This window comes from Passer montanus, unplaced genomic scaffold (assembly GCF_014805655.1).
Source record: "Passer montanus isolate IOZ18808 unplaced genomic scaffold, ASM1480565v1 scaffold11, whole genome shotgun sequence".
In the NCBI taxonomy this organism is placed as follows: Eukaryota; Metazoa; Chordata; class Aves; order Passeriformes; family Passeridae; genus Passer; species Passer montanus.
In genome coordinates, this window is record NW_024357613.1 from 12192855 (window position 1) to 12213926 (window position 21072).

Sequence of the window (21072 nt, forward strand, 5' to 3'; positions counted from 1 at the left end):
TGAAGAGTTCTTTTTTTTTTTCCTTGTATCACTGAATACCAGCTGTATGTTTCACATACTTATACACCAGCATGTGAGCGTTTGTTGACACTGAACTAACCCTGTAATTGTCTGTGCTTGCTCCACTGCACTGGTTCAAGTGTTTTTAAAGTACTGGAGATATGCTGGAAGTATTCGGCCGGGCTCAGGGGCAGCAGGCACTGCTCAACTTGTGGCTGAGCTGCCTCTGGGGAAGTGAGTAATACTGTATGTGCCTTCCTGCCTCCGTTTTGCTGTCTTTATCTGGACACACAACTCTGGCACAGAGCAGAAGGTCGCTTTCCAAGTTTCTCGCGGGGGGTGTGCAAGCGCGCCGTGCCCAGCACCGGCGTTCTGAAGCGAACCCGCCTCTGACAGCGCTGCGCAGGCAGACCCGCATTCCTCCGGGGCCGGCAGGAGAAAGTTAAATCTCCACCGAGGGCGCGCTCCAAGCGTGGCTGCGGGGCAAAGGCCCCGTTCCTGGGCCCGTCCTGCGGAATTCCGGCGCTGGAGCTCCGCGGCGTCCCAGCCCGTTCCGCTTTTCCCTCCGCCGACCCCCGCCCCGGGCTCCGGCCGCCGCCGCCTGAAGGAAACTCGCGTTGCCCTGGCCGAACTCTGCCTCGGCCCGGCGGCTCTGCGGGGCGGGCGGGCAGTGCGAGGGGCCGGGGCTGAGCGGGGCCGCCCCTCCGGGCGGGGGTGAGGCGCCTCCCGTCTCCAGTGCGGGAACGCCGAGCGCCGCCGGGCTCGCCTGGCCGGCAGCCACACAAAGCGTGGCTCTCCCCTCCCTTTGTCTGCGTGGCTTTGTCTCCTCCGTCCCCTCCCCGCGGCGGGCCGGGACTTTTTCCCCAGCCCCCCCCCGCTCCTGCGGCCACCGCCGTTCTCCCCCTTTTGTGCCACCTGCGCGCCGTGGGAACGGCCGCTCGCCCAATCCCGCTCCGGCCGCGGCCGCTCCGCCAGCGCCCGGCCCGCACAGGTGCAGGCGGGCGGCGCCGGGGAGCGCGCGGTCCGCGCGCGGGGCTCGTCCCGCCGCCGCCCCTCGGCAGCGCTTCACGCGGGAAGCAGGGAGGGAGGAACACAGCCAGAGAGCGGCGCGCGGCGCTCCGCATGGAAGGTGGAGAGCGCGCGCGTGGGGCGAGCGGAGGGGAGGGCGGGCGCGCGCGCGCGGGCGGGGCCCGGCGATATAACCCTTGCGGAGCTGCCTGGGAGACCCCGGGTTTTGGGGCTGCGCCAGCGCGCGCGGCGGCGCCTCCTCCTCCTCCTCCTCCTCTTCTCTTCCCTCTCCCCCCGCTCCGCTCCCGCCCGCCCTCCGCCCGCCCCCCCCGCGCGGAGTGGAAGGGGCCGGGGCTGGTGCCAGCAGCAGCAGCAGCAGCGGCGTGAGCGCTCGAGCGGCCGCCATTTTACGCCAGCTCCAGCAGCAGCACTGCCCGGACACACCGCCGCGGGAGCGCGGAACGGGGGCAGCGCCTCAGCACGCCGAGCCGCGACCCGCGCCCCGAGAGACCCTTCGCACACGGCGGTTCTCACCCCGCAGACACACACAGGTCAGGGCGGCGGGGCGCTGGCGGGGTGGGAGCGGGCCGGGTGGCAGAGCGGGCTGAGGCGGCGGAGGGCGGGAGGCGCACGCTGGGGCCCTGCAGCGCTCTGGGGCCGGGGCGCTGCGCGATGGGTGGAGGAGCTGCTGGCGCTGCCTTCGTGGCCGCCGCTGTCGGGCGGGCGGGGGGCGGCCGGGCCGGTGCGCGGCCCCGGCGTGGCGGCCGCGGCCGAGGCACCACCCGAGCCGGGCCGGCGCGGGGCGCGTGGCTCCCGCCTTATTGTCCCGCCGGCCCCGCCGCTCCATTCATTGCCCGTGAGGGGCAGGGGACGAGCCGCGGCCTCGGTGCCCGGCGTGTGCGCGGGGAGCGGGGCCGCCCGGGTTCGGCGTGGCCCCGGTCACGTCGGGAGGCGGTGGGCGATGGGCAGCGGTGTTTCCTGGCTGGGAAACGGGGCCTTGCATTGTTCCGGACGGCAGTGTGGCCGGGAGGCGGCGGCGGGGCCGGGAGGCTCCGCGAGCTCCGGGCCGGGTGGTGAAATCGGGCCCGGGGTGTTGCAACCCGCTCTCCGGGGGGAATAGGGTGAGAGGTGGGGAATGGCCGGGGCTCCGGGCGGGGGGGAGCCGCTCCTCCCGCGGGAGTGTTGCGGGGAGGGGGGGAAGTCGGTCACTGGAGGAAGTTGTAGGACATCTGAACGCGCGGAGCACGTGTTTCCATCGGGCTCATGGCCGCCGCCGCCGTGGGTGGGTGCGGGCTGGGAAGAGCGCTTTGTTCCTCTCGCTTGCCCGGCCGGCACCGAAGTGGAGGCGGGAAGGGATCCCGGCCGCGCCCGGGGCCTGGAGAGGCGGCGGGAGCCGAGGGACAGCGAGTTTACAGCGGGCGGTGGAGGCGGCAGCGAGTGTCAGTGACGGTATCGCGGTGCATGTGGCAGGTCCGCTCGTCCTGCCACCCCCGCTCTTGCCTTTTTGCTCCATTTCTAACTTGTTCAGAGTGTCTTGGGGAGTGTGTTAGAGAGAGGGGAGGTGAGTCAGTGTCTGTCTGGGTTGTGTAAAATCGGCAGTGAAAGCTACCGCACCCCCCCCGGCAGTGGTGGTAGGGCTTTCCTTTGTGTTAGTGCTTCTTGTGAGGAATTTCCTGCGCCTTGCAAAGCTAAAAAAAAAAAAAAAGAAAAAGTGTCAGGGCGGTGATTTTCTATTTTTTAATATTTTTTTTCTTATGACTTTAAAAGAACAGGGTAGTCTATTGCATGTATTGTCACTTGAATTGTTCTACCTGAAGATATGTCTAGCTTAATTTTGATGCTTATTGCATTTGAACAGATATCTGGAAACATGGCTACTGAACATGTTAATGGGAATGGTACTGAAGAGCCCATGGATACTTCTGCTGCAGTTACCCATTCTGAGCATTTCCAGACATTGCTTGATGCTGGTTTACCACAGAAAGTTGCTGAAAAACTAGATGAAATTTACGTTGCAGGTAAGATCTAAGACTTGCAAAGCCACACATACAATAGTTTGTTGGATACTGCTGTCTTTGGGCTAAAATAGCAACTTTTTGTGGTTTCCAAAAGTATGGGAACTGCAGTCTTACCAAAATCTGGATGTTTTAGACTCAGTATTTCAATTTACTGTAGTATCTTTCAGAGGAAAGTTCCAGGCTACTTGGGCTGATGGGTGGGAAGAAGTATGCAGGGTACAGGAGCAACAGCTGGGATAGGCAACAGATGATTTTTAGGAGGAGCAGGTGACGTGGTCTTTGTGCGGTTTTTTGCGGTAATTGTAAGTAACAGTAAGAAACTAAAGCCTTGGTTTGCATCTTTTTGTGTAAGTGATACTTCCTGACATGGTGTTTGGGCTCATGGATGCAGAAGTTATGGTGCTGGTTTTTTCAGATGTGGTGATAGCCAGCATTTTTTAAGCTTGGTTTTTGGAGCATGATGGCCATTTTTAGTGCCGCAGTTTATTTGTATTTATAGTCTTCTAAAAGTGTACCAAGGTACAAGGCAAGCTAAGTCAGTCTTTGGTAGGTTTTGATAGACTCCTCTGAATTCAGCTTCAGGATATTGAAATTAAACTTGGCCCATGTAACACCTGGGTTTCACAGAAGTCAAATGAACACATAAATGTAGTAACTTTTACTCTGAGTCCTATCTCTTTCTGGTTTTAATTAAAGGATTACATATCCTTTAATATTTAACTTCAAAGGAACTAAATGGTTTTTTATGCACAGTAACTTACTTTAATCAGTAATTGATTTAGAGGTCACTGAAATGTGTTAGGGATGCTACATTAGGTTTTACAAAGATTACTGACCAAATATAATTAGTAATTTTTTTTTCCTTTTCTTTAGGCCTAGTTGCACATAGTGATCTAGATGAAAGAGCTATTGAAGCTTTAAAGGAATTCAATGAAGAAGGTGCACTGGCAGTGCTTCAGCAGTTTAAAGACAGTGATCTCTCACATGTTCAGGTAACATTTAGCAATTTACAGTATAATTGTTGAGGGATAAACTGTTAGTTGTCTGGGAAGAGGTCTGAGTCTCTTCAGTGATCCACGTGTGCTATGTGAAGTGAACACTATTAGTTCAAGGTAAAAGGAAATTCTGGCTTGTCATGTTTTCAGAACTGAAGATTGTATCTTTTGCAGAACAAAAGTGCCTTTTTATGTGGAGTCATGAAGACATACAGGCAGAGGGAAAAACAGGGGACCAAGGTGGCAGATTCTAGCAAAGGACCAGATGAGGCAAAAATTAAGGTATGTCAGTAAAAGTTAGAATCATGAGGTCTACCTTTTGTTTGTTTTTCTGAGTTGTTGTGATAGTTATGTTGGTTGTTTTGGAACTGTGCTTTTTAAAAAAAGATTATTACAGATTATTTGTCATATTTGTCACTGTTGAAAGCTGTCACTTGAAATTTTGTCTTGCACTTCTTCCTTTTCAAGTATAAAGTTAATATATTGCTGGAACTGAACATAAAGTGAAAAAGGTTTCACAATTTGCTCTATGTCTTATTGAGACAGTTACTCTATTTCGCAGTAAAAAGTTTGTGCATACTTGTCAGCATAGTTACTCAAGTTCAAAATGCATAAGTTCAGCTACTGCTGATTGTTTTTTGTGTTCTGGTTTTTTTTGTTGTTGTTTCCACTCCGCCCCCTTAGTTCAGATTTACAGCATCTCCACAATAGAGAGGAGATACCACATTTCTGACAAAACAGACTGTAATGGATTTAGGATTTAGGCCATTTGTTATGACATAATCACTCTGCTCATAAACTGTACCCTGAACTGTCTTAATGGGTAAATTATTTTTTTGACCATGTCTGCTGCTAGCAAGAACTCCTTTCTCAAGAGTTAGGCATATAATGATTTATTTGAAAATACTGCAAACTGTACCCCAAACTGTCTTAATGGGTAAATTATTTTTTGACCATGTCTGCTGCTAGCAAGAGACTCCTTTCTCAAGAGTTAGGCATATAATGATTTATTTGAAAATACTGTGATTAGCAACTTTACCAAAGCTTAAGGGAAGGAAAACCATCAAAGCATGTTTAGGTGATGTCGTAAAAAACCCCAAAGAATCTTCTTTGACACTTCATGTATATAGTATAAAATGATTGTTACAAATAACTGTGTACCCTGTAAAATTAGAAGATCTTTTTTTCTCTTTGAGGCTGAGATGCCATTAATTATAAATTAAAAAAAAAAACCTGGTGCAGTTTTTGTCACTTCCACATAAAATAACAATATTATGAGGACTTGGTTAATAACTCCAAGTAGCATGGGTTTTACTGCTGATGGCTCTAGCATTTAAAATAACTGCAATTTTGTAGCTGTAAAATTACTAACTCTTGACTATAATTTGGCTTGTTTAATATGCAGTTTCTTTGTATGTAGAGTTGATTTGTCTTTATACAAAATTATTATGAAAGACTTAATTTCAGAGGAGTTTCTCATGTGTTTGCATACTGAATGTCAGCTAACATTTTAAGTTGGTATTATGCCTGTAACTATATCTGACTATATCTATAACTACATGCAGTGGTTGTAGTGAGGGTTAGTTGTCCTGGGATCCTGTATATAAGCCCACAAGGAATTGGAAGGGGGGATGATAAGGGAAAGGAAGTAGTACTACCACTTTGGTGGTTGGGTACCTGAAGCAGTCTGTACAGTGTTCCAGGGGTGTAAGCACTTAAACATGTGTTCTTTACCTTCACACTTATGAGTAATCTCATTAAGTGCAGGGAACTCTTCTGCATAAACGTCTGCAGGATTGGACATGCCAAAACAAGAAGTGGCTCAGACTAAGATCTTCCTAATTAAAGGGAAGCCTCTGTTACTATTATATTACTTGGCTTTTTTTTTTTTTAATGAAAATGAAGGAATTGGGAAAACTGGATGTGAATCTCTAATTTTCTAGCAGCATTTCTTTACCTAATAGTTCTGTTAATTGTTTTGCAAGTTTCTTGTTGAAGTACCAGCAGTAGATTTGTTTGTAGGAGCTTCAAAGCAGTACAGTTGAAAAGGAATTAGAAGCATGTCTGTCTGTGAACAAAGTGCAGCTAAACTTGCTCAGTTTGTATGTGATTTTAAAATTTAAAGTTTTTTACTTGAAGGCACTGTTGGAGAGAACTGGCTACACTCTTGATGTGACTACTGGACAGAGGAAATATGGTGGACCTCCTCCGGAGTCTGTATATTCTGGACAGCAACCTTCTGTTGGTACAGAGGTAAGAAGGAGAAGATGTTTATGCAGATGTAGACTTCCTCATTGGAAATACTTTTTATGAACAGTGCTTTGTATGTCTGTTGTAGATATTTGTGGGCAAGATTCCGAGAGATTTGTTTGAAGATGAACTTGTTCCATTATTTGAGAAAGCCGGACCTATATGGGATCTGCGCTTAATGATGGATCCACTAACTGGTCTAAACAGAGGATATGCTTTTGTCACTTTTTGTACTAAAGAAGCAGCTCAGGAAGCTGTTAAACTGGTAAGTTTTCTTGGATTTTTTTCTTTTTTGTTGAAGTGCACTCTGGCTCAGATGCAGTTGTCCTCTTCATCCTAGTGCTTAAATGCTTAAGGTGAAACTGTTACTGTTAGATTACTTCATAATTTCCACTAGGTGTTAAATTTATTTTCTCATTGCATATGAAGATTTTCTGACTGCATTAGGGACAGGGGAAAAAAAAACAAACTGATGGACTGCTCTTTGGTCCAGTTATATGAGCCTTTTATTAACCAAAGTTGTATTAGCAGTAGTGACTTCTGAGCTGTCTGCATCTGTGTGAGTTCTGGAGAGCAGTGGTGTTGGAGTTGCTGTGGTACAAGGGCAGTGCTGGTCAGGGTGCCTCTGACTCCTGATGTGTTTCTGCACCAGCAGGGGGCCCGTGCTGGAAAAGTGCTTCAAAGTCACAGAATTTTATAAGATACTTCACATGGGGAAAAAATGTCTCTTGAGCATTGAAGGTCTGTTCTGTTTGCTGCAGCTGACAGGAAAGCATCATAAATCCTGCCAGGCTAAGGAGCATTCCCTCTGTTTTACACAGAGGTAGGAAATAGTTTGTTATAGTATACTCCTAATAAGCTTCTCAGGTTTTATGTGTAAAGTACCCATCACTAAAGAAGAGGGTGGGGAGAAACACTACCCTTATCCTTGCACAGCGCCTTTATTTGCCTTGGCTAACTTAAATTTGAATTTTTTGAGTTGGGTACTGCTGCACTGATACGGCCAAGATTAGTGTGTGGTATGACTCGTGAGTGCTAACCATACACATTCTGAAGTGTACTGACACTGTATTGCTGTAGTAGGGCTAACTAAAAACCTTGGTTTGTAATGAGCTATAAAACTAAGGTACCCTATTGACATATTAGTCAGTTGGTGGAGACAAATCAAGCTGAAAATGGGAATTTGTTTTGAGAAAGCACAGAACTATCTGCAAAAGTGGAAGTACAAAACCAATGTGGTATATGCTGATTTAGCTTTTTAAATAAGAACAATTGGTTGTTCCAGTGTGAAGTTAGATATACTGGCGATAACTGTGCGTTCTCTTTGTACTTTTCATTGTCAATCTAGCTGTTCAGAGTGTGTGTGAACTCTTAAGAGTTCACTCTCAAAACTTAGTGGAACTGTGAATCAAATCACATAAGTTTCTCAGAGTAAATGAAAAAAACCCAATTTTTCTTCATTAAGCTGGATTTTGCTTAAAGGCAGCATGCTCTGGAAAGTCATTCAAGTCATGTTTCCAGAAAAGTAACATCTGATCCTAACCTTAGTCTTGTACTAAAGGATACAGGGGAAATAGATACTTGATGTCCCTTTATGTCTGATCTTTGATATGCAGGAAAAAAGCACACTGTGTTCTGCTTGTGAGTTAAATAGCCGCTGAGAGTAATAGCTGAGAAGTGTTGCAGTTGATGGAGCAGTCTTTCAACTTCCTTGCTAAACTTGTAGAAAGTAGTTAGTCTTAAATTGGATTCTGTGATTTGTGTCAGGTTTTTTCGGAGTGATTTCAAGCATAGTTTACGGGCTAGTTTGGTATATAAGTTTCCCAAGTTAACTGTAAGTGGTTTGCAGGTGTATTAGCAAATTGTGGCTGTTGAGTTCAGTTGAAAATTGTAAGTCTATAACTTGTATTACACATGCATGTAGTTACACATGCATGGGAGAGACTGCTGAAAGACCTCTTCAAAACATTGAACTCTTGATCCTAGCCATTTTCATAACCTTTTATTTTAACAGGTGGTGTTCTTTTTGATATTGCCTGCAGTCTTCTCAGGTGTATGCAACTTCCTAGCTTTCTGGACTCCTTGGGATAATGGTTCTTCAGTTATTTCCCATCTTTTTCCAAAAGGCCTTTTTTTTTTTTCCCTTCAGGACAATATAGAAAAAATGAGATTAAAAGTTCTCTCCATTGCCTATAGGCTTTTGAGTAATAAGAGACAGCTATGTTTTTGTCAATACCAAACTACAGTAGGGAATTACTTGTCTTCAGGCTTTTGGAGTTCGTGTAACATATTTTGTATACGGTTAATATTTGTGTGTCTGCTGTATGTATCTTCCAAAGTCTGTAGGTCAACTTAATGTAAAACTGATCTAAAACTTCTGGAGACACTAAAATGTTGACTTACTTTATTTGTTAACAAGAAGTCGTCTTGCAGTTTAAAAGGTTGACATCTTGATTTTGTTTATGCATATGCATTTTTAAGCCACTTATAATTAATTACTCTTCATATCTGTAATTCTTCTCAGTATCAGGCCTAGTATCACTCCATTTTTGTCTTAAGCACAGCCAGAACTATTTTAAACTCAATTTAGGGAATTCTCTTCTGTTTTTGTGACTAGTATTTAAGTGGTTAGCCCTTTGCTAGTTAAGTAGAGATGGTAGAGTAGTGAGGTTCACACAAGCATTCACTCTCAAAGTGTGATTTTTTTTTTTTAATCTCAGTCACTTTTTCCCCTGTTAACATGTTTGCTTTATACTGTTTAAGAATTACAATTCTGGTAGTGTTCCTTTGCACACATGTTCAGTGCTTCCTATTTCATAAGAAGTTGCTAGAGTTAAGTTTTTCTGTGTGAATAAAGTCACTGTAGATATGTACAAAATAAAAACTTTTGAGGTGAAGCTTGTAGGAAAACATACTGAAAACTATTGAAGCATTCAGTATATTTTTGACTAGAACAGGTGTAAGCTTGATCAGAGTGGAAGTACAGGTGAGTTAAGCAGTTTGTCAACTATGCATGGAGGTACAGCTTGCCATTTGCTCCTAGTAAACCAAAATTGGTAGTGAAAATTTAGGTTAGTAAAGTGACAGGACAGACCTGCATATTTTGACTTGTTAGTGAGTAAGTTCTTACATAAGTCAGAAAAAACCAAAACTATTACATTTGTCTAGAGGGTGACAATCTCTGCTACTGACTTCAGACACAGATTCCATGGTGACAGGAGGGGGAAGCAGTATGCTGACATAGCTGCTTTGGTAGCCTGACTGTTTTGGCACTTTACCCAGATCATGATCTGAGCCTTTTTATGGCTAATCAGAGTTTGCAGATGGTATGCAATGTATTTACCTAAAAATTACCAACTTGACGGTCAAGAGCACCTAACTGAAAACTGTTTTCTCTGTGTAGAAAGAAACATGCAGTGAAAATAGTGGTTAATACATTGGAGGATGAAAAAACTACTAGAAACTATCAGTGGAACTGCAAAATGGTAGAAAATATTAATTTCACTTTGTTAAATTTACTCTCATACAGCATACTGAGTTGTATGAGAGACTCTTACATTAGATCAGATTAGATGTGTAGCCAGACTTTGGTGTTAACACTTTAGCAGGAATAGTTGGATAAGACTTTCTACTATCCATATAGAATAGAGTATTTAATTTGAAAGGGATCTGCAACAATCATCTATTCCATCTGCCTCACCATTTAATGGCCGACCAAAATTGTTGCTGTCATCTTGATCATCAAGGGCATTGTCCAGATGCCTCTCTTAGACCGTGACAGCTTTGGGGCATTGACCACCTCTCTGGGAAGCCTGTTCCAGTGTTTGAGTACCCTAGCAGTAAAAAAAAATTCCTAATGCAAGGAACTGTTTCCTAGGGTACAGTTCAGTTAGTGAAGAATCACTTTCATAGAGCAATAAATTGTCAGCTTCTTTAAAGGTATTTCTTTAGAAGACTCCTTTTTTTAGCTACTATAATGTCTCTTCATTAATGTGTATGTTTATTAGTGATGATAATATATATGCAGCCTTCCTATGCAGCTAGCGATTCTCCTACTTCAATTTCCTACTTAAAAATCAACTATTCCTTTGCCACATGGGCAATAGATATGGAGGTAGAAGTCCTTTGTTGTCTCCTGCTATGTTTTGAGACATAATTCATTGTGAAGATGTCACTCTGCATCCTTTTCACATGTACAGTTCTCCTTTTTGCTCACTTTTGGTGCAGTTACCTAGCTTAGAAAATTTTCAGTAGTGGAGTTTTTGTTTGCTCAAGATAAATAGAAAGAAACATCTTCCACCAGATTTTATTGCCTAAAAAGCATGATAGGGTGGAGGATAACTAGCTTATGTAGTAAGTTTTACCATCAAGTACAAAGTAAATAATAGAATAAATAGCTAGATGAAATTCTAAAAATGTGTCCTGCTACTTGGCAATAAGATGTTGACCACAAAATTCATTTAGCAGAAGAGCTGTCTGTTGCAGGGCTTCCAGCTAGAAGTGGGTTGATACACCAGCAGTTGTCCTCCCTGCTGCTTATTTGGATGATGCATGTCTGTGTCTGCATCTCAATGAAAGGCATTTTTTGATGTTTTCTTAACATCAAAAGATGTCTACAGTAATACTTTTTTTTCCCCCTTAAACTGCTGACTTGCTCAGGGTATCTTCTAGATGTTATGGGAGAAGCATTTTAACAGAAGTCTTAGGATTTCAAATCATGAGAAAGTTGTTCTTGCTGTTGACTGTCTTTAAATGTGTAATGTTTATGCTTTGGAAAGTATTTGCCAGTTGCTCATGAACATATTGTGGAGAAGACCCGATCACAACTCTCTTTTGTTAACTGTGGAGCTTCAGAAGGGAATTTGACTTTAATTGCAACTCATGTCTTGTATTACACACAAATCAAGAATTTATAGCTACAGTCTGTAGAGGAACTTGCATTTTTTTCTGCATGGTTGTAAAGGGAGAAGGCTTGACCTTGATGACTTGCATGGTTCTGTATGAAAAAGTTTCTAAAGAAAAAAGTGTTGAGAGACTTAAGGAAGGAAGAATAATTGTTGGCTGAAATTGTAGAGATACTTTAGAAAACGTGTATACTTCAGAGTAGTTAAATATGCATTGTAAAAATGTGTTAAGTTGCAAAAATTTAATATATCACTCAATTCTGAGTTTTCCAAAGTTAAATATTTGGTATGCTCTGTTGCAGGCATGAAAATTATTTGTAACTGATGATTGTCCAATAATTTTTTTGTTGCAGTACAACAACCATGAAATTCGGTCTGGAAAACACATTGGTGTATGCATCTCTGTTGCCAATAATAGGCTTTTTGTTGGCTCGATTCCTAAGAGTAAAACCAAGGAGCAAATTGTTGAAGAATTCAGCAAAGTAACAGGTGAGTCAGTGACTAGGTTTCATAGAGCTGGAAAGTGTCAAATGTAGTCAGTGATGAGCTGTCTTTTAGCTTATAGTTGAATGATGATGAGAACAAACTGAGCCAACTCAGCATTTACTTCAGTATTGTAGGTTGGGGTTTGTTTGGGTTTTTTTAAAAACTGTTGCCTTGCTGAGGGCTGAGGTATTTGTAATTAGACTAGATGGATGGTTCTAAGCTCTACCTCTTGAGTAAGTGTATAATGTTTAAAAATCTGTTCAAATAAATTTGAATTAAAAGTTCAATAATTTCTGTACTAATGGATGTTTTAAAACTTCTCAAGGCAAAACTGAAGCAAGCAGAAGAATATAACTGGTTCTGTGCTTTATAATTCTTAAATTGTAAGAATATTTTTGATAACATTTGAATTCTGTTATTGAATTACAGACTTCAGGTTCTTTGGAGCAATAAACTTTTTAGGTATTGAAGTCATGCAACTTTTCTCTCTTGTTGTTTAGACATTATGGAGAAAATACACACTGATAGGTGTTGTAACTTAGGGGTTTAAGAGAAGAATTGACAAAGCAAAACTTTTGGCTGCCCGAATTCTCCTCCATTCAGTTATTCTTCCATAGCTACAAAGACAACCCGCGTTTTATAATGCAAATCAATGGATTGAAAGCATAACAAATAAATATTTTATTTCATTTCAGAGGGTCTTACAGATGTCATATTGTATCATCAGCCTGATGATAAGAAAAAGAACCGGGGTTTCTGCTTTCTTGAATATGAAGATCATAAAACTGCTGCTCAGGCCAGACGTAGGCTAATGAGTGGCAAAGTGAAAGTCTGGGGAAATGTTGTTACAGTGGAATGGGCTGACCCTATAGAAGACCCAGATCCTGAAGTCATGGCAAAGGTAATAAAGCCATAAGGGGACCATAGTGCATTTAAAGTGCTCTGTTCCAAAGTAGGTATTTCCTGGAATTAGCCTAAAATTAAATAACATCTTTTTAGCCTTCTTGACAGAGATGTAGGTGTGATGATAAGAAATTAATATACCTCAGGAATTATGTGGATTTAAGAACTCTATATGGCCTTATATTATTTTGTGTTCCCACGGCTGAATAGTGAATGTAATTCTTGCCAAAATGACATATATGATGATGTAGTTAATTTTTTACCTGGAAGTAATGGTGTTGACTTCTAGAGTTGAAATGGTTTTGTATCCTAGTATTTGGAAGGACAGAAAGAGAGATATCCTCACATAACAGCCTTCATTCTTTTTAAACCTGGAACTGTATCACTTCAGCATGAGAAAGGACGTGTGAGTGTTGAAACGTACACAAATGTATCTTCAAACTTGCTATTAGCAGTTACTTCTGAGAAGTTCAGTAATTAGCTTGTTTTTGGAACTCAGTAGTCACTTTTAATTTGGAGGTGTTAATTCCTTTTAATACCTAGCCTGGCAATATTTTGGATTTTGAATATTGAGGTGAAGCTGAAGTCTGGACTGTTAAGATTTTGAAGTACATTGTAGCAGTTGTTTTATATATATGTGGCTGGTATCTTGCCAGAAACAAACGACCTGATTTTTTTTTCCCATCAGATATTGCCCGACCCTGTCTTTTCAGTTGTGTTGTGTAGCTGAGTTGTTTAATGGAAACTCTTAGCTAGCCCATATCCTTATCTCTTTCTCTTTGCTTGCTTTTCGTCTGTGCTTTTACTCTCATCTGAGACACGTCACTTGCTGGAGTCCTACTTTGATGGACCTAGTAAGATAGCTTGGCTGGGATCTCCTCTTTGGTGAGCCATAAGGGAAAAGGGTTGGGGTGGGGGCTCATTTTAGGGAAAAAGCTGCTTTTGTAATACAGGTATTACAGAAGCTTTTAGACTATCTTGTCTGCAGACTTTATTTTTCTTGCCCAGCATGATAGACTGTCAGCAATAGAGAAAGAGTCTTGCAGGTCAAATTTGTGGAAGGTGGCACTTCCTAAATATGGCAGCCTGTATGTTTAGTTTCTTGGCTCAAAAGAGAAGAGACCTAGTCCACCAAACTGTTAAAATAAATAAGCAGCAATTTCTGCTGATATAACAAAATAGATGGGAAGGAAATGTTAGGGGACATAATCAAGCACCGCTCCTAAGCAAGTTTGCAGATGTGCAGAGTGAAAAGCTAAAGAAATTAAAGCTAAGCTTGATTGTGGTTTGCTCCATTTACAGTTTTTTTTGAATGTGTTAATACCTTCTATTGTTTTGTATTTGAAATGGGACATGAAAAGAGAAGAAACATGGAAATGAAGGAAAGAAGTGTAGGAAACATGGATAAAATCAACTTGAATACATCTGGTGCCACATGGCAAAGATAGACATGAAGTTTGTGTTGAAGATGTATGGAAAAGTGAGGCTCTATGAATAATACTGAAAAAGTAGAGAACATCTGGGTTGTGTCTGAAGACAGAAACTGAGATGATAATTGGTGTCTGACCTTCCTCACTGGCTATGTCCTTTAGTTTATTCTTGCAACAAGGAAAGTCTCTACTCCAGTCTTTCTTGGCCACCTGCTGTACCTGTGCAGAAGGTGACTTTATCTGGCCCTTCTCTAAGTGTAAGGTTTATTTTCTGTTCTTGGTATCTTTCTTCTAAGAGAAGGAGCAGCAGAGCTGCTGCTGCAGTCGGTAATCTCCTGGATGTGAGCTGCAGATTGGCTGTCAGTGCTTCTGACTGCTGTCAGTCCAGAGCAAAGGGAAAGCTACTGACCCATGTCGTCTTGCACATTGCTATGGTAGAAGGCTCTGGAGGACACTGTGACTAGGATAAGTAGGTTATTTTTATCAGAATAATCATCTGGTCATCAGTTTTCTTGTCAAGACTGCTAGAAAAGCAAGTCCATAAGAGCAAGCTATAAGGAAGACAAATTCACTTATGTAGCCAGAAGGTGAACAATGTTCTAAATCTTTCAGAAGCAGCATGTCGTTTCATCCATATATGGACACTTACTAATTTAAATTTCTGAAACATCTACTCCAGTCTTTTTTCCTTTGTCCTTCTGATAAAATGTTGTGGAGAGTACTCTATGGATAAATATTATCATTTAAATGGACTGTTACCTTCAATACAAAGTAGCTTGGGCATGATGAGAGATGAAGCTAGATTGTCAAACTAGATGGGTGTGCTACAGGAGATAAGTGCTTTTACTAACAGATCAGAGTATAATTGGTTAAGGTATTGACTTCTGGTCCAAAGTGAACTTTTTTCCAACTGCACAAACAGCTGTGTTGATAGTTTAATTTCGCCTAAGTGTCATTTTGTTGCCTCTTACACCTGTAGTCTAGCTAAATTTATTAATGTTTTACTTGATTTCTGTAGGATGGCTGAGGCTGCAGAGGACGTTCTGGAGTGGCAGGTTAAGCAGCTAAATAAAGTCTTATGCTTGTGGCTGTCTGGCAGATTACAGGACAAGAGACAGGGCTAGTATCCCTTGGAGAATGTGGCCTGAAGTGTTTGTGCTGTAGGTAAGAGGAGGAAAAGGAGCAGATACCAGAGGTTTTGGGATAGTCTAATCTTAAGCAGTTTTTTAAATGTGAGTTCTGCCTTGAAAACAAAATGCTGGTGCTCAGTATATTGCTTGTTACAAGTATCTGTGGATTCTTGGTGTAATAATATGTGAGCTTTCATGAAGATGATTTCTTTTTTTTCCCACTTCCCTCCCTTTTTAGCTGGCTTAAGTGAAGTAAAAATGGGTTCATCTTCTCTCACCCTATGCTTTAACCTGCCTAATAGCTTTTACATCATCTTTGACTCATTCAGTTACACTTCTAATCAGTAACATGAGCAAAGGTGTTAAAAATTCAGCTGTTAGAGATTAATGGATTTGTCTACACTGGGAAAATTTAAATTAGTTGGTTTTTTATTTCTTTAAAAAAACCTGTATTGGTGCATCTTTTAAAAATAGTGATTATTCTGTCTAGTTTTTAATTGTATGTCAGTCATCATGGATTTATTAGGCTACTTAGAGTTCCTTGTGAGGTTCTAGTTTTCATCCTTTTCTAAAGAACAAGAATATGGAACATTTGTTTAAAAGTTAGTGGTTTTCAAACCCATTGATTACGTCACAAAACTTCCTGTAATTCATTTCCATGGCATAAGGTTAAGGTAGCAGTTAGAATATTTTACTAAAAATGGTTGTTATGTATGTGTTACAATAAATAAAGGTTGTTCTTACCATCAAGACATGTAGGAGAAGCTTAATACATAATAGGAAACAGCGTTCCTTGTGGAGTTGGCTCTGACTTTTATGATCTCCTGAGATTCAGCTGGAGTAACTATTGCCAAAGTCTAGAGTTGATACACTGGGTTAGATTTATGGTCTGTAGTATGCCTTCTTCCAAATCTGCATCCTATCCTAGTTCAGCTAGTGAGTGAGACAGATGTAACTTAGTTACATAGCAGTTCCTCCAAAAAGGGTGTCTGAGTTTATTGGAATCCTGTATGTGCTTCAGAAATCAATGCATGCTTTCCTTGGTCCTTTCACACCTTGTGTTGACCTTCAGAGTCAGGAGTCAGTGCTGCCGTGTGCAGTGTCATTTGATGTCATCAGCTAATTTGAAACCAGTAGGAGCAGAGAGGATGTAAGCAGAAGTTACAGGTCTTGCCGCTGATTGGCAGCACCATTGTAGGCAGGTAGGACTGAGCATTCCTTGGCACTAGGAGGTGTGTGGTGCCAGCATGTGGAAGGAACTCTCCTCAACAAGTTGGAAGAGTCTTAAATTGTGAGAGCGCATGGGTGGCATGATGTAAACATGCTCATGTCCAGTCATTAAGGCCAGCCTCAGCATGGACACAAGGATTAATTTTTCAATTTTGTCGGGTCACTAATAGGTGATTCCTGCTTTCCAGTATCTGTTGTCTGCTATGTTAATTAAGGGTTTATTTTAAGCTTTTGTCAGACTGCTCTAGATTTTCCCTTATCTTGTGCAGGTGGTGATTGATGAAAATTCATATTGATGATTTAATCCATGTCAGGCAGTCAAGAGTTGGATGATTAGTTGCCTTTCTGATTTTAGAAGCTGTGGAGCAGTCTTTGTGTAGCTTAAGAGTTATATTGCATTCTGTGGTGAGCCAGGGGAGGGAATAAACTTCCACTGTTATTTGGGGGTGACTCTTCCTCAAGGGATCATCACAGTTTGACTTGAGAAAGCTGAAGGGTAACTGGCCAGTGTCAGCCTTAGTACCCCCTCTGTCTGCAGTTCTGTCTTTCAGCAGTGGCTTCGGGTCACTGAGTGCCCCTTAGGCAAGCACAGTCCTGACATTAGGTGTTTGGTGTAGCATGGGAACCACAAGTTAAGCAGCTTGAAAGCTGCAGGCCTGTCACCTCTGACCTAGATATTACAGTGATGACTGTTCTGCAAATAACTGAGCTAAAGCCTGTCTAAACAATTAAATGTTTTGATTAGTTAATTGTTTTGTATGTAACCAATTCTGGTTACCTTCTCTCAAGTTTGATAGTGTTCTGGGTTGAAGATAACAGCTGGTAGGATCTTTTTAAACACTAACACAAATTGGATTGACTTTCAGGATACTAATACTTATGTAATCATGTTTGATAACAGATTAAATATTTCTGTCAGGGAATTTTGGAGCTAACTCATGCTGTGTGACTATGTGTACATATTCCATGTGTATATAAAATGCTGTACAGAAAATGTAATGGTGTTTCTTCAGTGTTGCCAATAGCAGTAACTTGCAAAGCTTCATTTTGTGTTTTGAAATTAGATCATACTCCTAAGTCCTATTTTTTTAATCCTCCTTAGGTAAAAGTTTTGTTTGTACGCAATCTTGCCAATACCGTAACAGAGGAGATTCTAGAAAAGGCCTTCAGTCAATTTGGAAAGCTAGAACGAGTGAAGAAACTAAAAGACTATGCTTTCATTCATTTTGATGAACGGGATGGTGCTGTAAAGGTAAGTGAAGAGGACTGTAACTGTGTGTGTCTGTTGTAAGTAGTGTTGTTATAAGCTGTATGCTTCTTCTAATTTGAGAAAAAGCTTTGTTTGGAGAAATGGTAACACACTGTCACTGATAAGTTTGTCCTTTCTGGGTGTCTCTTAGGATGATGCAATTCTAGCTTGAAAAGTGGATCTTAAATGCACCTGCACTAAGTAATTCTGCAGATGAGCTTTTAAGATAATAATGTTGTTACCATTTGAAACTCAAGTGCCTGAAGTTGAATGATTCTTCTCACCAAATTATTGGTAGAAATCTAAAGCAGTTTCTCTAGGGCAGGTGATAAAAACTTAGGTAATGTTTTTTATTTATTTTTCCAGGAATAAACACTTTTTTTTAAATGAGGGGTGCTGGACAATTTAGTGGTTGTCATTCCTGGATTTTGATAGCCCAGTCTTGATTTCATGTTTTGTTAAGGAAGGGAAAGTGTAATTCCCCTCCTGCCTGTAGTGTATCCATGTTTTTTATGTTCTGTGGGTGGATACAGGATACGGTGGGATTCACTTTTTCTTACATGTCCATATGTCTTAAAGCAGATGCTTAGGAAGATGATGGGAAGAATCTTAGTAAGATATATATCCTGTCAGGTCTTAGCTAAATAGAGTCTTTAAAAGTGGTAGAGACTTTAGGATTCCTCTACTCAAAATTAAGTTCTAGTAATAACTGTAGGCCGTGGGAATTGTACATGGCAGGGAGGGTAGGGAGGAGCTGATGGTTTGCTGTTTGTTTTGGTGTGGTTTTTTTTTTTTTTGTGGGGAGGTGGTGGTGTGGATCTGGGGTTTTTTGTGGTTGGTTTGTTTTTTCCTTGTGATCAGAATGACTTTAATTTTTGGCTTCTGGTTGAAGAAGAAAGTGATAGGTATTGCAAATAAAATAAAGGAATAGCAGAGTATACTGAGCTCTGCTGTTTGCATGTGTGCTGACGTTAGGAATTTATTCATGGATTACAAAATGTGCACTTTCAGAGGACAGTTCTGCCACTTCATTAACTGTAACAGCTTGCAAAGATTGAAGCCTGTTTTCAGTTTTGAGGGGAAGATTTCTAAACTGATACATGAAGTCCTGGGTTTGAGAGCCAAGTTCAGAAGAAATGCATAAGTAGAACCTATAATACTATGCTGTCTGATTGTCTAAAATTTTTTTTTAGCTTTATGTTGTTATTTTAGCTCTGGATAACAATTTAAAATGCGTACTCTAAAAGGTAGAGAAAAATTAATAATTTCAGATGTGCTTGGAAGTATATTTAAAGTCTGGTTAATTCCTTCAGGCAATGGAAGAAATGAATGGCAAAGATTTAGAGGGAGAAAACATTGAAATTGTTTTTGCTAAGCCACCAGATCAAAAAAGGAAAGAACGGAAAGCTCAGAGACAAGCGGCTAAAAATCAGATGTAAGTGTAAATGCATGTAGTTATGTTGTATTACTTCTGAAAGACATGTACAATCCTCTCGAATTAGAACATCTGGGTATTCTATTAGACATACTGTAGTTTATACAGGTTCTCTGGCTTCTCTGAAAGACGTTGGATTCATTTTTGTTCGCATAAAAAATCTAATAGTGGTGTTTAGTGATAATTTAGGTACTGTCTTGCTCTGCTTATTGAGTATGAGAGCACTGGAGGAACTGTCTGAAGGTCATGAAACTTACATACTTCCCACTTTTTATTCTGAATTTCCCTGCACTTCTGCAGTGATGTCACACGGATGAACTTAGCCTTGTGTGTTTCTCTCAGCAGGCTTAGTAATATTGATGCAGCATTCCCTCTTTAGTGAAGTACCCACAGAATATCAGGACCCTCCTTTCATTCTTGCCACTTCCAGAAGATACATCTGCCCATGAAGCTTATGAATTCATACCGATAGAGATCTTGCACTAGTAAATGCTGAGCATGGTTAAAAACAACAACAAAAAATGGCAGTTTCTTGCTGGTGTGTTCTGCTTAATGTTCTCATGTGTTTTTTTCCTGGGTATCTTCCTGCTTTCTTAACCAGATTCCCTCCCCCACTTTACTTCCAAAAATAACTTGGAAGTGCTGTTGTGCAGCATCCAAGAAGATGGAATAGTGAGGTTGCAGGATTAATAGAAATCTCCACATGGTGACCTACTGTACACATGGAATTGGTTAAGTTTGCCCTGCTTATAGTTCTCGTAACTTTATTAGCCCTTTTGTTCTTCCTTGGGCATCTGGTGTTACTGTAAGAAGTCAATTTCTTCTTTTTTCTTTAGCTTCTCTTCTGTGCCAAGCAGGCCTTTTCTGTTATGCTTAAATCTTTTGCTGATATGGCTGTATTTCTTGCTGTATATTCTGCATCTTGGCAATGCCACCATAAATACCTGTTCATTTAATTAAAATCTAGAAGGCGGTTGAAAGTGACAGGGTTGTGTCACCAGTGGCAGTTGTTGGCATGGTTGTGTTGTCTCTGACTGGATATAAGCTTTGAATTTGAGTAATCACCAAAAAATATTCTCACTGCAGTATGCAAACATATTTGCTAGCTCAGTATTCAAAATCTAATGATGGCCTGTCTCCAGTGATGGAGATTTTTTAAAATGCACTTGAATTGGGTATTGTGCTGTGTGATTCCTGCTCCCCACCCAGCAGATTCTCTTACACGCAGTTTTACTACTTCAGGGTAGCATGCATGTATTAATAACACTGGAAGTCTTCTGTCACAGGCCACCTCTAATATTAACATGCTGTATTTTATCTGCATCCCTCTGCTTTTGTTTAGGATGTGCATATCTCATTTGTGGAGGTAGGTACAGTAGGACTGTCTCTCTTACTCCTCTAGGCAGAGATATGGTAATGCCATTTGGGCAGTAGTTCTTTCATTTGGGAAGTCTCTGTGTTCCTTTGTTTTTCTGAGCTGTTAAGGCAGTAGGAAAGCAGCAAGTTTGATTAACTCCAGGCATTTTCTGGTTTTGAATATACTGTTCATTAGTGAATTGTAAGTGTTTTTAATATTCCTAGGATTCCAAAAGGTGTGGGAATAGAAGGATATGTGTGTTTTTAAGTCTGTATACCAGTTATTTGACAAGTATAGAGTGACATCTTAAGATCTTGGAGATAATTTTCAGTTTGCACTACAGTTACAGTGGCAAAAAAATACTTTACTTTTCTGGATACTTCCATGTAACTACAGATTCAGTTTAATTTTTACTTTAATATAGTTGGTAATCTTAACTGCTTGCCTACAAGCGACTATTCAATCAGTAAGAAGCATTTTACAATCATGTTTTTACTACTTGAAACCCCTCATGGCTGTCAGAAGTAGAATTCTTAATCTGTATAAATGCCTTTGCTTTTGAACACATTGCAGACTATTAGCCATATGAAACTCTACATGGGGAGAAAATCCTGAATAAAAGGGCAGGGTGATTGTGATCATTACAAGTTGTCTCCATCCTAATTTTGAACAGAAGG

At 41.5% G+C, this 21072-nt stretch overlaps 2 protein-coding genes across 6 annotated transcripts in view; both read left to right on the forward strand.

The window, feature by feature from the left end:
• Positions 1-718: 718 nt before the first annotated feature.
• On the forward strand, positions 719-2128 carry LOC120511142 (collagen alpha-2(I) chain-like; the record flags this gene model as incomplete). Its single annotated transcript, XM_039727827.1, has 1 exon — positions 719-2128. A coding segment is annotated over one exon (1410 nt), but the record flags the coding sequence as incomplete, so codon positions are not given.
• LOC120510592 (synaptotagmin binding cytoplasmic RNA interacting protein) overlaps positions 1256-21072 on the forward strand; it is a 25227-nt gene continuing 5410 nt past the window's right edge. For 4 of the 5 annotated variants that reach the window (XM_039726548.1, XM_039726557.1, XM_039726566.1 and 1 more), the window contains exons 1-10: positions 1426-1559; positions 2867-3026; positions 3900-4018; positions 4196-4303; positions 6161-6274; positions 6360-6536; positions 11529-11664; positions 12357-12562; positions 17457-17606; positions 18917-19038. In XM_039726548.1, the coding sequence (XP_039582482.1) occupies positions 2879-3026; positions 3900-4018; positions 4196-4303; positions 6161-6274; positions 6360-6536; positions 11529-11664; positions 12357-12562; positions 17457-17606; positions 18917-19038 (1280 nt within the window). In that variant the 5' untranslated portion in view covers positions 1426-1559; positions 2867-2878. Of the gene's footprint in view, positions 1560-2866; positions 3027-3899; positions 4019-4195; positions 4304-6160; positions 6275-6359; positions 6537-11528; positions 11665-12356; positions 12563-17456; positions 17607-18916; positions 19039-21072 lie in introns of all 5 variants that reach the window. The other variant, XM_039726586.1, reaches the window with a different exon arrangement.